General features: G+C 35.0%; 1 protein-coding gene across 2 annotated transcripts; it reads left to right on the forward strand.

Annotated features, from left to right (window-relative positions):
- Nucleotides 1-844: 844 nt before the first annotated feature.
- On the forward strand, nucleotides 845-9,286 carry LOC128028763 (transcription regulator protein BACH1-like). Of its 2 annotated transcripts, none has more exons than XM_052616083.1 (5): nucleotides 845-1,002; nucleotides 1,641-1,895; nucleotides 2,798-4,030; nucleotides 4,242-4,448; nucleotides 6,301-9,286. In XM_052616083.1, exons 2-5 carry the CDS (start codon nucleotides 1,656-1,658, stop codon nucleotides 6,652-6,654), a joined length of 2,034 nt encoding a protein of 677 aa, XP_052472043.1. In that variant the 5' UTR covers nucleotides 845-1,002; nucleotides 1,641-1,655; the 3' UTR covers nucleotides 6,655-9,286. The 2 variants fall into 2 exon arrangements, with proteins under 2 accessions (XP_052472043.1, XP_052472044.1); XM_052616084.1 differs by having other exon boundaries at nucleotides 846-1,002; nucleotides 1,613-1,895.
- The last annotated feature ends 7,116 nt before the right edge of the window (nucleotides 9,287-16,402 follow it).

A 16,402-nucleotide genomic window follows, 5' to 3' on the forward strand; every position in this document is an offset into this window, starting at 1 on the left:
AACAAGCCTTAAAGCCTACCTCTTTGCGAAGGCTTTTAGTGTATGAGCCAACGGGAGTTTATTATGTAGCTATAATTATTATTTGTTTGTCTTTTCTTTATCGTTTCTATGTATTTTTTTTTTAAGTTATATTGTTCAGCACAATGGTCAACTATCGTTGTTTTATTGTGCTTTTATAAATGAACAAAAAGAAAGAAAGAAAGAAAACAAATGGGGGACAATAACTTGCATATGACAAAATATACACTTTTACAATCACATCTCCATCCTACATAAATGTCTGTGTATATATATATCACTACATACAATAACAATAAACAAAACAAACATTATTTAAACATTTCAGGGGGTTGCAAGAAAAAAAGGCACATTTTTTTTTACCAGTCTTAAAAGGAAAGAGACTCATGCATGGTTTTATAAAATTCCGCACGGGATTGATTATCTTTGGATAAGTGTTTCAAAGATTCTAAGTATTTTTTTAAATTCATTTTTAAAGCAATTTAAAAAGGGATCACTGTTTGTGTATATGATATTTACCCATTGTAATAATAATATTTAACATCAATGACATATTTTTCGAAAGACCATATACATCAGCAAAAAACAATACTTGAAACTAATTTATTGATGGAATATCAGTGTTGATATCAATAATCTATCTATCTATCTATCTATCTATCTATCTATCTATCTATCTATCTATCTATCTATCTATCTATCTATCTATCTATCTATCTATCTATCTATCTATCTATCTATCTATCTATCTATCTATCTATTAGTGGAAGCTACTGGCGTGGCTAGCAGACGCATGACGCAGCACGTTCTGTGCGTGCTGTGTGACGCACGCACTCACTGCCGCACTGGACAGTCACGTGACGCGCAAACGGACGTTATGGAGCTCTCTCGCTGTCAAACTTTAACACGATTTCACTGTTAGCCTGCAAAAGCGATGGACGGAATGGGATTTTCGACGGTTTCCGATCTCCAGTGATATGTCAGGTCGGTGTTCTATTCCTCTACAAACATACAAACGTTTAAACCCGAGTGTGTTAAAATGTACAATTTCAGTTTCACTGTCAACAACTAATAACGTAACGTTAACTCAGCTAGCTGCTGCTTTCGTTGTGTCATCTCAAAGGTTATGCCATATTGAGAAATGAGTAAGTTAAGCAATGTTTATTTATACCAAATATTTACACAGTTGCTTAACACTCGTTTTGGCTAAGGTTGACATGTCCAGAACTAATCTGTTAATTTTAAGAGAACAATATGATGGACACACGTACTGAAAGAATAATCTTTTTTTCTATCAGTTAACGTTAGCTGAAAACATGTTTTGCACAGTCATGCTCAGTCACTCTATTTACTTATTCTAACAGTTACTTAAATGTTTTAACAATAAAACTTATTATACTGGTGCTTTTATTTGCACACACACACACACACACACACACACACACACACACACATACATATATTCATGATGTAATTGTAAATGTATCTGAATACGGTATGTGTCATCATCATTATCATGTATTAAGCTGGACATCACTCCACCCGAGTGTAACTTGATGCATCTATTTCTGTGTTTCCACTTTTTGTTACACAGTTGCATCTATGTATCTGTTATTTTGTAGCTAAAGCCCTGCATCATGTCTGTGGATGGCCCCCGGACGTCTGTTTTCACCTTTCAGTCCGCTGTTCACAGCCATCACGTTCTCCGCTCGCTGGAGGAGCTGAGACAGAAGGAGCTCTTGTGCGATGTGACCGTTGAAGTGGAGCGCAGGAGCTTTCGGGCGCACTCTTCAGTGCTGGCTTCCTGCAGCGGCTATTTTTACACCAGACTGACAAACCACAGTCGAGCGAACCTCACCGTCAGGTTACCAGATGAGGTAATGCCTGAAATGCTGGATGAGCTGAATCTGGAGGTTTTAAGAAAACAGTGGTTAAGCTTTTATCCGTGTATGATTTATTGTTATTTTTAACCCATATTTAACACCCATACACCCCCCACCACCAAAAAATGTATATAGATTGAGCAAACAATATATGGTTCAACACAATTCTGTCTTCATAGTAAATCTGTCTTCATGAGTAAATCCATGAATGTTATTATGAGGATCAAATATTTAATATAATGTGATTGTGATTATGCTGGTCAGATATCATAATTAAGAAAAAGACATCAAATGAATAGAATGTTTCAAACTAAGCTTATTAGGAAATTAATTTATTATTAATATTGTTTGTTTGGAAAAAATATTTGTACAAATACTGATTTATTGAATTATTGTGAAATATTGAAATATTGATATGGATTTCTGCAAACCCACATACTTGTGTCACAGTCTTAAGTTTCTTAAAATACTTGATAATTAGACCTTTCTATGACATGGCAAGGTTAAATATCAACATTATGATATTTATGAATTAATAAGTTTAATATTTGTAAACACACACACACACACACACACACATATTTTATATATATATATATATATATATATATATATATATATATATATATATATATATATATATGATCAAAAACACATGTATTCAATATGTTCTTTTTACTTGGTTACACCATATGATGTAATTGAGTAAATTATGAATATGAGTAAATAATGACATTGTGTGAAGTATTCCTTTAAAAAAATGTTACATTGCAGTGCTGGCAAATTAAACCTTAAAAATTAACTTGGGTAAACGAAGTAACAGCAATAACCCAGATATGCAATTTGCAAATGATTTATTCATGCGGTAATCCTGACTAGATCATTAATGTCCCAAGGTCACGGTGGAAGGATTTGAGCCTCTCCTGCAGTTTGCCTACACTGCAAAACTTCACTTCACCAAAGAAAACATCCTGGAGATCCACAGATGTGCCCAATTCCTCGGATTTCAAAACCTCGATAAAGCCTGCTTTGAGTTCCTCGTCCCAAAGTTATCTGATGGCGGTGGAGCCTCCAAAAAAGTGACGAGTAAAAGCAAGAACCAAGCGTCCCATGACGAATCACAAGCCATCTGCAGTCCAAATGGCCCAAACCCGGAAACTGATGAAGATTTTGTACCTCAAGATGCAAGCGCTGCCATGCAAGCTGCATCTGTAACATCCTCTGCAGAAAGTCCTAAAGATTGTCCCCCGATCTCAAATGACAAAGAAATGCAGTTAGATTTGTCCCCGCTTTACACCAGAAGCACTTCATACCACATGGATGATGGACAGGATAAGTTTTGCCTGCAGAACTGCGGCCCGCAGTTGCCTTCGTCTTCCTTGGCGGCCGCAGAAGTTTGTCCTTTCCTGTCTATTCCGAGCACCAGTCACAATGAGAAACTGCATTCTTCTGCAGCTGGCTGTGGTGGGGACATTTTAGCAATGGAGGACGAATTCCAGAAGGAACTAGCAGTGGATATGCATTGTGAACCGCCAACTGATAAAGACCTGAACATAGCCAGTATCACCAAGGGCCACTTTGACCAATGTGAAGGGCCTGTAATGCCGTCCACCGACTGTACCCAACTATGTCCTCTGAATTCTGCGCAGTCAAGCGGGGTTTTGGACGGCATTTCTGGCACTCCAGATCTAAGCAACATTGGCACTGAAGACAACCGGGTGTTTGATTCCAACGAACAAACGTTCTCTGAACTGACCCACAAAGATTGCTGCACAGAACGAAGCATGGAGGAAAGGGAAGTGGCTGAGCATCTTGCAAAGGGTTTTTGGCCGGATTTGAGCTCCACGTTAAATGAGCCGCTACCTTTGGACTCCATCGACCAGTCATCTGCAGGAAATGGCTCAGACTTCCACTGGTTAAAGCATCTGGATTTGGGAGCTGCGCCTGATGATTGTCCCTTCCTGAGAGACCTGAGCTCCAACGATACACAGATGTCTGGAAGGGACACTCTGTCCAAAGAGGACACCGGAGACAGTCCCTGCATGTCCCCCATTAACTCAAGGGAAAACTCTGAGTGTGAATCGGATGGAGACTGCACGCAGTGCAGTAACAGTGAACAAGTGCAAGAGGTGAGGATTGATTAGAGGTGAACTTCATTTACTTCAAGGTGAAGTTTGGTGCCAAATTGCAGACTTCTGCTTTATTTTGTACTCCGTTGCGATTCCCTGGCATGCTTTAATTAAAAGTGTCAGTTCCTACTGAAAAATGTATCCAAACTTGATGCCGAACACGGCTGCAATCCTCCATAGTGCAGTGTTGACGTCTCTGTTTTCTTCCCAGGTGGATTTGCCATTCCCTGTGGAGCAAATTTCCAGCATGACCCGGAGAGCATTCCTGCAGATGTTAAAACGCGAGGAACTGACCCCAGAACAGCTGGAGTTTGTTCAGGATGTGAGACGGCGCAGTAAGAACCGCATGGCTGCACAGCGCTGCCGCAAGAGAAAGTTGGACTGCATCTACAGGCTGGAGGGAGAAATCAAGAAACTGGTATATCTGTTTGTCATATCTACTGATTCTAAAATAACATTTAGTATTTTATAGTGGTCCTGACAGTTTAAGCCCCATTTAACCCATTAATTGCAATTGACTTAGCCGGTATAAGGTTAAAGGAACACTCCAATATTTTTGAAAATAGGCTCATTTTCCATCTCCCCTAGAGTTAAACGGTTGAGTTTTACTGTTTTCGAATCCATTCAGCCGATCTCCGGGTGCAGTGATATTTATTACACAGCGCCTGAAAATAGTCCAGCTAGGTAACTTCCAATGTGAACGCCACTAAGTTTGTGTAGTTGCAGCCAGCAAATTATCAGGTGCTGTGTAATATCACAGGTTACGGCAGCAAAGTTACTTGATCATTACGCCTCAATTAAAGTATAGTTCCTAGCCATATCTGCCTAGAAACTTTTAATTTTCCTTCGGTTTTAGTAAACAATGTAACTACAGAAGAGTCAAGTTTTAACCCTTTGACGCGTACAATCACACCAGTGTGATTAAAACTTTCAGTGCTTCACGTCATCAACTGCTGAATTTTAATCTGCTTTCACGCTTGGACTGAGGCAGAGTCGGATCAGACGCACTGAGCACTTGTCATATTATCACAAATATTCAGTATTTTCAACCATTTAATGCTTAATGTTTCAGACCTTTAAATACACATGAGTACTAGCAAAAACATACATTTACAGTTTGTAAAATATACACTGATGACTGTGGAAACGGCAATAATGATCCTTACAGATATAATCTGACGACATGTTTTTATTGATATCATATACAGATTATGTAGGTAACTAAAGTTTACTCTGCTCTTCTCCCAGTTTACCGGCGACTTACTTTAACGTGTTTCGGGAGGAGAGGATGAATGTGCGTGTTGTAAATCCCAAAGCTCGGATTCAGTGAGAACTAACATGGCGGCACCCATCACCCAGTATAGATCAACTAACACGGTCGATATAAAAGTGTTTAAACTACCAAATATATTTACGTGCACATATTTCAGGATCGGAATATCAGATATTTCATAATATAGTGAGCATGTTTTGGGAACATTTTGAATAAAACACGAAAAATGAAATAAAAGTGATCCATGTGTCATACAGATCTCTTGTGGCTGTGTTGTGTCACATGACAAGCATGACGCGTTGCTATGGAAACAGTAAGGCGACACATTCTAAAATAACGATCGTCTAAAAAAACTCACGCCGGGGTCTCGAATATTTTAAACTCACGTGCGAAAGGGTTAAATAGAAAAAATATCGAAACTATTTGGTCATTTTTGAGCGAGATGATCTATGGTCTAATCAGATTCAATGATCTATGCTAAGCTAAGCTAAAAGTGCTATCGCCAGACCCAGAGATCGGCTGAATGGATTCGAAAACAGTAAAACTCAACTGTTTAACTCTAGGGGAGTTGGAAAATGAGCCTATTTTCAAAAATAGTGTTCCTTTAATAACTGGTATAAGCATAAACATGTAGTGCATGTATGCAGCACGATCACTGTACACTCATTTATGAAGGAATGATAAATGAGCCAGTTACTTTGAATGAATTTGAAATTATATTAAAAAAAATAATAATTCAGTCTCACACCGATTCAAACCATTAATTTGAATTCGAGAGTTTACCAACTCACTCACTGTGTTTCCTATACAATAAAACATCTGTGTAAACCACCATACATCTTTACATCTGTCGTTTGAACCACGTTCTTTCATCAATATAGAACTGTGGTTAATGACTTCATGCAGTTGACTTCATTAGAACGCAACACAACGTCTGTTAAACACACACTGAAATGTAATCTTAAAACGGATCTTCTTTTGTTTCCACGTTTATCAGAGGAGTGTGAAGGAGAAATTACTGCAAGATCACAACCAGCTGAAGCTCAGCATAGAGGATGTACGTCAGAGCCTCTCAGGCCTTTGTCAGAGCCTCTGTATGGACGCCTCGCCACAGTCGGAACAGGTGCAAGCAATGGCCAGGTACGTCTCCTCCGACTGTCCCACCTCCGTCCTCCTCACCCCCATGGCCTCTCCTAGCCTGGCTGGCCCAGACCAGGACACCCATGGGAACTCCTCCCTGGACACCTTTCTTGCAGACACATATCCTGAAGGAGACACCGTAGCACTCAGGTTGCCCGCTGCCTTCCTGCAGGACAGCGTTCAGAGCACTGTTACAGATCCAGCTCCATGATGTTCAACAGAGCAAAGCAGCTTGGGAATGGTCTGATATTTCACTTTTACTCAGGAGCTTACCTTTCTGCTTACACTTTTGAGCATGACTTTCTTATTAGGAGCACTTTCGTAATGTTTCCAAGTATGGACGTTGACTAAATTTGCACTATTAATAGTAGTTTCATATGGAAATGCTATGTTGATGCATACGGATATTTTCCTTTTTTTTATTCCTTGTTTAACTGTTGCGCCATAGAGGTCATTCCTGTTATGTCACACATTTTGAACTCTGAAACTTAAAAAAAAAAAAAAAAAAACTACGAACATGCTTGTGTTGTAATTAAGTATTTCAGAAATATGTTCTGCTAAGCTCCGGCTCTTAAAGTGTTAATTACATAATTGTAAATAATTGTTTAATTACAGACTGATAGTTAGCTCGTTATTTTTGATATTTTTAACCATGTTTTGATATGTTGGTTCTATCATACCCATTTTCTTTTTATAAATCTTGTCCAACAGGGATGAATATTTTAAAGACAAACTAATAGCACAAGACATCAAATAATTATTTTTTTATTTATTTTTTTTTTTTATTAATTGCTAATACTTTAACATGTATATGATGATGTGTGATTTCCTACCAAAAATGTCACTCTCTGGACAGTCGTGTCATTCAGGAACTGGCTTTTGTTACTTTAAGGGATTTTTCAGCAGATTAACAGTGTGGGAAGTAATAGTGAAGACAAAGGAAATCGCTATTAAAAGATTAACAATGAAAACTATGTAACGAAGTTTGGTTGAAATATTTTGATAGCATTTGGAATATTTCTTAATAAATTGACTTTTTATGCTTTTTAGTGCATTAATTGTAATATTGTCATGAAAGAAAACTAATATGACTTTAATTTGCAGCAATTGTCAATTTTATATTTTTATTCAAATATAGATTTGTGAAAATGTAAAACATAACAGGAATGACCCTTGGATTAATTTCCAGTCCTAGCATTAACGTCATGTAAACTGCCACGAAGGACAATCATTGTAACTCTTTATTATGTCAAGGGATGATTTTGTTATGCTATGTAGATCATATGAAGAAGTACATTCCAGTGTAGCCTAATACGTCTTTGCATTACCGGCATGAAAACTGTGCATTGAATATGCATCCGTCTTTTTTTTTTTAAAGGGGTCATATGATGCTTTTTTAGCCACGAATGGTTAAGACAGCTGACTCCACTGTGTGACCCTGTCTCTCTCTCTCTCTCTCTCTCTCTCTCTGTCTCTCACACACATACACACACGACGCGACACGACACGCAAAAGTCAGCATTTGAACATTCAATAGCAACTACTGAAACAAATAACAAAACATACTTCCAGTGGCTGATTCAGAGACATCAGATTGTCATAGCAATGTCAGAATGACCTCCAAGGTTCACGAAACAGTCGTCCATAAAATGCATTGCTTTTCTGTTGTAAGTAATCTTAAAGGTTCCTAAATACATCTACTTTCGGAAGGCCAAATAAAGTGCTAGCTTCACACAGCATCTCCCAGACTTAGCTGCTTCAACACAAACTGTGGTTAATGAAACCATGCCTTCTTTCTTTGCGTGAACATTTGGGCCGCATTACACACATATTTCCACATAATGACATAGATATGTGGGGGTGTGTTTGAATGAGCAGTTTTAGGGGGGCGTGGCAGATTCTTAACTTTGATAAAGAATATCTCTTTGGATTTGAGACTTTAGTCTTTGCAACTTTACAGATCTTCTTCATGCACCAAGAGCTTGGAGAGCACTCCAAAGAGAGAAAAAATACATTGAAATCGCATCATATGACCCCTTGAAGTATTAATATATGCATAGGTCATAGTTATAGTGACATTTAAATAACTGCCAAGTAAGATTTCATGTAGTGTTAGGCGATATGGTCATTTTTCTAATCTTCTTATCATGTATATCATTATGAAAAATACTTAGAATCCATAGGCTTTCTAAGGTAAAACAAAAAATCAAATGTGAACATTTAGATACTGTTCACTTTTTGCTTGCGAATGTGGAATGTATTTGGAAAAAGATCAATTTCAAGGTCAACATAAATCAGAATTGACCTTATTTCCATTCTTAAAACATGTTTCTGGTCTTATTGTGCATGATTCTTCATTACACTTTATTACAATGAAATGTTGTCTAGTATTATTTCATCAAAATGTAATGTAAAATGTAATCTTCCGAAATGACTTTCCTTTTCAACTGATGTCATCAAGGCCATGCAGTCTGTTGGCTATTGGAACACAAATAGAGATTAAGGCATTATTTTATTTTAACTCTTGTTGTGGTACTTTTCATTAGTTTCTAACCTACTTTTTTCTAGCAAAATAGCTCAGAAAATACATCATATTATGGAAGTAAAATGGGCTGCAAATGCTTAGAGAAACTAATGTTTATTCCAGTACAATTTTCATAGCATCAATGTAACATCAATGGACTGTTCTTTTCTTACCTTTTCCTGCCTTTTGTTGTTGTTGTTGTTTTTGTTTTGTTTTAACCCTGTAACCAAAATACTGTCATGTAGACATAGAATGCACTGTATAATTCACTATTGGATTCAGATTTAACAAATAGTAGCAAATAAAATGTCAATATATATATTTTTGCCACTCAATTTGTGAAGTGGTGCCTGCTAACAGGAAGGTGCTACCACATAATAAACAAATAAATCAGTTCTTTTTTTAATTTATGATAATACAAATTTAAGCACACAACATTGTCTAAGTGTCCTAAGTGTAAGGCAACATCTTTTTTTTATTTTTTTTATTGGGCATCTGGTTTAGAGGCGAGTAGTTTGGTGAGAATAAACATTTATTATTCATGTAGCACGTTCACGCACGCATGCACGCACATACTAAGTTATTTTATAGGCTACATTTATTTCATTTTAATGGATTAAGCATATATTTTATACAAGGCCAACCATTACTCCTACTTTCGAGAGCCCTTTCCAGATCCAGTTACCTCCATTCATACCTTCCTTGCCTGGCCCATCTTCTAGCCTCCATCTAGGTGCATGAAGGGGAGACCGAAATATGTTGCATTTCCTAACAATAGAAATGCAGTAAATTCTGTGACCAGAGGAAACGTGACTGGAGACCCTTTACCATCTGTCCTCGGCGGTCCAGCATCACCAGCATCACAAGGCGATCAACATGGGAAGACCATGTGCAGTGATACTGCTAGCTTCTCTCTGCTGCAAGGCTAGGATTTTTGGCATCATCAAGTGGTATTAGAGTTCAGGTTAGTAATCTTCCACAGGATTTCATATACAACACAAATAGACAGTGTTTTATAATTTGTTATTTACAGGGAGGAGATGAAAACATCAGAAAAATAAGAAATCTGTTCAAAAGAAGGGGGATATATATATATATATATATATATATATATATATATATATATATATATATATATATATATATATATATATATAATTGTGCATTAGCAGTTGTCTCTGCTTCACTGTCATATTGCTTGAACCATGGTCTATGAAAAAATATAATAGGGTAATTGGGACTTTTATTTCACAATTCAAACTTTTTACTTGCAGTTCTGAGGTAAGAGGTCAAAGGTCAGAATTGTATAGATATAAACTCTAATTCTAAGAAGAAAAGTCAGAATTGTAGCTTGTTTCCACCATCAAATCTTCTTATAATTCAGAGTTTATATATCACAGTTCTGAGTTTTTTTTTTTTTTTTTTTTTTTTTTCCACAGTTTATAAAATGTAGCAAAGAGAGCTATAAACTGGCAATTCTGAGAAAAAAAGAAAGAAAAAATAGTCACAATTCTGAGGTCGGAAAAAAAAAGTAGAATTGAGAGATAAAAAGTAAAAAAATGTGTAAACTCAGAATTCTGGGAGAAAGTTTGCACTTCCAGATATAAACTGATATAGAATAAATTGACTTTGTTCCTTGTAATTTCAAATTTTTTTTTTTTTTTTTTTGCATTATAGAATTGCAATATAGAATATTCATTCTATATGTACCTTGCAATCCAGATCATATATATATATATATATATATATATATATATATAATTTTCAGAATTGCATGTTTTTCTGTTTCTCTATTCAGAATTGGAGAAAAAATGTCTGAGTTGCAATTACGGAATTATCGGAAACAGGCTTACATGATGTGAAGGGGAAATGAGCTGAAGCCCTCATCATAAATATCTGAATCTCTAGCATGATGTATTCAAAATAAAAGTACAACAGAACCAAACGTTATTATCTGCAGGAGGGAAAATCTGAAAAGTAAATCTATTTTAAATATACAAATTAAGATAAAAGTTGTGTTTGGTTTGCCCTCCTGCTCCGAATTTAAATATTCTTCCATGTCTAAGGAACATTGAATTTAATCAGTAGAAAAACCCTTTTTCTGTTGGTCCGTCTGTCTGCTCAAGGTCACTGGGCCATTTCAGTGTCCGTCATTAAGCTAAACACTGACAATCGGGTACGTTCGTGGTCTTCTGCGAGTGTATCGATTGTTCCTTGTTTTGTTAAAACTAACTAGATTCAAAACTTAATCATTTATCTTTTAAATTGTAATTACTCTGTGCGGTCCGACAGGCTCTTAGCTTGGTTCTTAATTGTCCTTTCAAGGTGATCTCACTTGTTTACCTCCTCCATGCATACTTAAGGTCTCCAAATTACTTATTTAGTTTGGTTTTTCCTCTCAAAGGTCTTTAATGAGGTATGTGCTTAGAAATATTCCAATGAAATTCATTCCAGTGAATTGGTTTGTCCTAAATGCACCTCTTTCTCATATTTAACCTATGAAAATCTGATTTATTCTAGTGAATCGGTTCATCCTAAACAAACCTTTTTCTCATATGTAGCTTAGGAAAATCCAATTCATCTGTACAAAATTCTCTCTTATGAAGCTTTAGAAAGTTTAATACGTTCTAGTGAATCGGTTAGTCCTAAACATATCTCTTTCTCATTTATAACTCTCATACAGTATGCAGCTTTGAAAAGTCATATTCATTCTAGTGAATCATTTAGTCTTAAACAGCCCTCCTTCTCTCATATGTAGCTTGATTCTAGTGAATCAATCAATTTATCCTTAATGGATCTCTATAGTACTTAGCTTAGATTCATTTTGGTGAATGAATTGGATCATCCTAAATGGACAAACCTCTCTATTCTACAGCATGTAGCTTTGGATAGTTAGAATCTTTTAACTGAATCAGTTTGTTTTTAACAGTTACCACTTGTAGATTTGGAAAGTCAGATTAATTTTAGTGAATCAGTTTGTTTTAAACCGCTATCACATGTAGCTTGGGAAAGTCAGAATCATTTTAGTGAATCTGTTTGTTTTACACAGTTATTACGTAGCTTTGGAAAGTCAGATTCATTTTAGTGAATCAGTTTGTTTTAAACTGTTTTCATATGTAGCTTTGGAAAGTCAGATTCATTTTAGTGAATCAGTTTGTTTTAAAAGGTTATCACATGTAGCTTTGGAAAGTCCGAATCATTTTAGTGAATCAGTTTGTTTTAAGCAGTTATCAAGTAGCTTTGGAAAGTCAGAATCATTTTAGTGAATCAGTTTGTTTTAAAAAGTTATCACATAGCTTTGGAAAGTCAGATTAATTTTAGTGAATCAGTTTGTTTTAAACTGTTTTCATATGTAGCTTTGGAAAGTCAGATTCATTTTAGTGAATCAGTTTGTTTTAAACGGTTATCACATGTAGCTTTGGAAAGTCAGAATCACTTTAGTGAATCAGTTTGTTTTAAACAGTTATCAAGTAGCTTTGGAAATTCAGATTCATTTTAGTGAATCAGTTTGTTTTAAACTGTTTTCATATGTAGCTTTGGAAAGTCAGATTCATTTTACTGAATCAGGTTGTTTTAAACCATTATCACATGTAGCTTTGGAAAGTCAAAATCATTTTAGTTTATCAGTTTGTTTTAAAAAGTTATCACATAGCTTTGGAAAGTCAGATTAATTTTAGTGAATCAGTTTGTTTTAAACTGTTTTCATATGTAGCTTTGGAAAGTCAGAATCATTTTAGTGAATCAGTTTGTTTTAAACAGTTATCATGTAGCTTTGGAAAGTCAGATTCATTTTACTGAATCAGGTTGTTTTAAACCATTATCACATGTAGCTTTGGAAAGTCAAAATCATTTTAGTTTATCAGTTTGTTTTAAAAAGTTATCACATAGCTTTGGAAAGTCAGATTAATTTTAGTGAATCAGTTTGTTTTAAACTGTTTTCATATGTAGCTTTGGAAAGTCAGATTAATTTTAGTGAATCAGTTTGTTTTAAACAGTTATTATGTAGCTTTGGAAAGTCAGATTAATTTTAGTGAATCAGTTTGTTTTAAACAGTTATTATGTAGCTTTGGAAAGTCAGATTCATTTTAGTGAATCAGTTTGTTTAAAACTGTTTTCATATGTAGCTTTGGAAAGTCAGATTCATTTTAGTGAATCAGTTTGTTTTAAACCGTTATATCACATGTATCTTTGGAAAGTCAGATTCATTTTAGTGACTCAGTTTGTTTTAAACTATTATCACATGTAGCTTTGGAAAGTCAGAATCATTTTAGTGAATCAGTTTGTTTTAAACAGTTATCACGTGGCTTTGGAAAGTCAGATTCATCTTAGTGAATCAGTTTGTTTTAAACTATTATCACATGTAGCTTTGGAAAGTCAGATTCATTTTAGTGAATCAGTTTGTTTTAATCAGTTATCACGTAGCTTTGGAAAGCCAGATTCATTTTAGTGAATCAGTTTGTTTTAAACTGTTTTCATATGTAGCTTTGGAAAGTCAGATTCATTTTAGTGAATCAGTTTGTTTTAAACCGTTATTACATGTATCTTTGGAAATTCAGATTCATTTTAGTGAATCAGTTTGTTTTAAACTGTTTTCATATGTAGCTTTGGAAAGTCAGATTCATTTTAGTGAATCAGTTTGTTTTAAACATTTATCACATGTAGCTTTGGAAATTCAGATTCATTTTAGTGAATCAGTTTGTTTTAAACTGTTATCATATGTAGCTTCGGAAAGTCAGATTCATTTTAGTGAATCAGTTTGTTTTAAACTGTTATCACATATTTAGATGGTTATTGTATAAACATGTTCTGAAAAGATTCAGTGCTTCGAGCTCCATGTGCATTTTGTATCAGTATGTCTTTGACTCGAAAGTTTGATGTTGTTGCCCTAATTGGGGTTATTTATTCATTTAAAAACCCAAATTCGTGTACTGTAATTATAAGTAACATTCATTAGAGGCACAGGATAGAAATCCACCCTGCTTCTCAAAGATCCGCCCACTTGGAGATGTTTGGCCTTGACGCTTATTTAAGCTCAGACTACAGCCAAACAAAAACTGGAAGCAGGCCAAAAAATATTCCATGTTAACTGCTCTGGGAAAATATCATTCCTAATAATTAAGTCTCTTGGGATTTTACACAGATGGCAAGTTCCAACCAGCTTGAGATTAATTGAAATAAGAGATATCGCACATGGGAGACTGGGGGTTAGTTGTCACACTTTTTACTGCAGTGTATATTTCTCAGGGTGGGGTTTATTTTATGAATTAGTTCATTTCTACTGAAGGATATTGACCATTTAACCAGTATAGTTCTAGAAACCACTAGTAACTAAATCCTCCTTGCTTTGAGAAAAATGGCAAGATTATTTTTGGCCATTATTTTTAAGATTACAATGATTATTATGAATATTAATTGTATTAGTGGTAGTAAAACTGTTACTGAACATCATCAAGAACTACAATAGCTCATGATCTGTTTATATTTAGTGAGGTTTAGTTTTTTATTTTATTTACCCAGAGCCCTAAATGACCATTAATTCCAAACTTGTCCTTACATGTAAAAACCCATTTGAAAATAGATAAGTTTCCATTGTTGTGCTGTAAAGTCTATCCATTTTCAATGGTTAATTCCATCAACTAACAAGCATTAACTAACATTTAAACACACAGCACACAATCTTTGCGAGTGCAGAGAAATGTAATGGTTTTGTGAAGGCTATTCAGTTAAGCCTCAGTCTAGATTTAAGGCTGAACACACTGCATTGCTCCTTCCCAATTTTTTTTTTTTTTTTCTTTTCTTTTTTTTGATCTCCTCAAATCCTTTCCTGTAATTTCTCTGCCAAACTCGCACTATGGATTACGTAAAGCTGTCGGTGTGTTGGTACAGTGGAAAGAAGGACAGGATTTGAAATTTTCGGCAGAAAGCCACTTAAAGTTGGAGACAATAAACAAAGCTTTGAGAGAAGAAGAACCTCCAGATTCTCATGCACTGAGAGCTTCTGGCTCTTGGGGGCAGCATGTAGCCACAACACAAGCCCACTTATTATTATTATTCCATTATTTCAACTCAAGGATCTGATTTACTCACATATTAAGCACCTAAATAATATAATATAATATAAAATATGTTTAATATAATATAATAATACAGTTACATATTTGATTTTATTTCAACATTTGCATATTGCATAATTGTATGAATTATATGTATGTATATGTATGTGTGTGTGTGTGTATATATTTATAATATAAAATATAAAATATTTTTACAAATGTGAAATATGCACATATGTGTGTGTATAGAATATATATATATATATATATATATATATATATATATATATATATATATATATATATATATATATAATGTGTGTGTGTGTGTTTAGTGTTCAGACAGACTTATGTGTTGCATGAAGAAGAAAACACAAATCTGAGTTTGTGCATATTTTACTCAGTAATCTTGAGTTTTTTCTTTTCTTACAGAGGCATAGTTTGAAAAAGTCAGATATTTAATGTAAAAGCAACCTCACACATTTTCCCATACAGCAAGAAAACAATAAAGCAAATCAAGAGCTCTTAGAAAAATGTCTTCATCCTAGTCGATGTTAAAAAGAGTGAAATAAGTGAAATAAAGTATGAACACTGGAAATGTTTCGTAAAAACGTACACCGAAGATCACGCTTCTCCAGAGCTTCAATGTGTGGTCGTATGTTTTGTTGCAAACACAAAGGCAATAATGGTGATTGTTGATCTGACCTTATCATGAACAAACGGTCCTATCTGTTCACAAGCTTAGAAAAAACACTAATAGTAATGTGTTGTGTTTGTCCATCAGATTTACCCAATAAATTAGTATTAATGACAATTATCCCTCGGAACAAACTTAGTATAGAGAGGGTAAAATGGAATCGCACACATGAAGCATAAAACAGAGCAATAAAGAATTCAAATTCAGTTAAATAAACCGCTTACTAAATGCTGAAGTATACACATTATATACATTCCCTGGGTTGGGACAATACAAACTAACAAACAAATATTTACTCCACTAATATAAATGTAAATAATGGGACACTTGAAACAGATATTGTGACATTTGTTTTCTCCTATATATATATATGGGATCCTATAGTTGAACAATATTCCACCAATAATCACTTTAGCAAAGTAATATACAGCATTATTAACAAGGGTCGGTCAGCGAATCGCAATGAAACAGTGCTGAACTTCCATTCAAACGTCGAACAAATGGCTCGATTCACAAAGCAAGAACAAAAATGCATTCACTCCAGTGATAAAAGACAAATTCAATTAGGCTCTTCTTTTCATCCTGAGACTGTCTAAAACCAATGACATTTTACAATGACTTTGTGCTTACGTTTGATACATTTTCAGGTTTGAAATAAACGCTCGGAGGTGGGCGGGGGGGGGGG

This window comes from Carassius gibelio, chromosome A15 (genome assembly GCF_023724105.1).
Source record: "Carassius gibelio isolate Cgi1373 ecotype wild population from Czech Republic chromosome A15, carGib1.2-hapl.c, whole genome shotgun sequence".
NCBI classification, from domain to species: Eukaryota; Metazoa; Chordata; class Actinopteri; order Cypriniformes; family Cyprinidae; genus Carassius; species Carassius gibelio.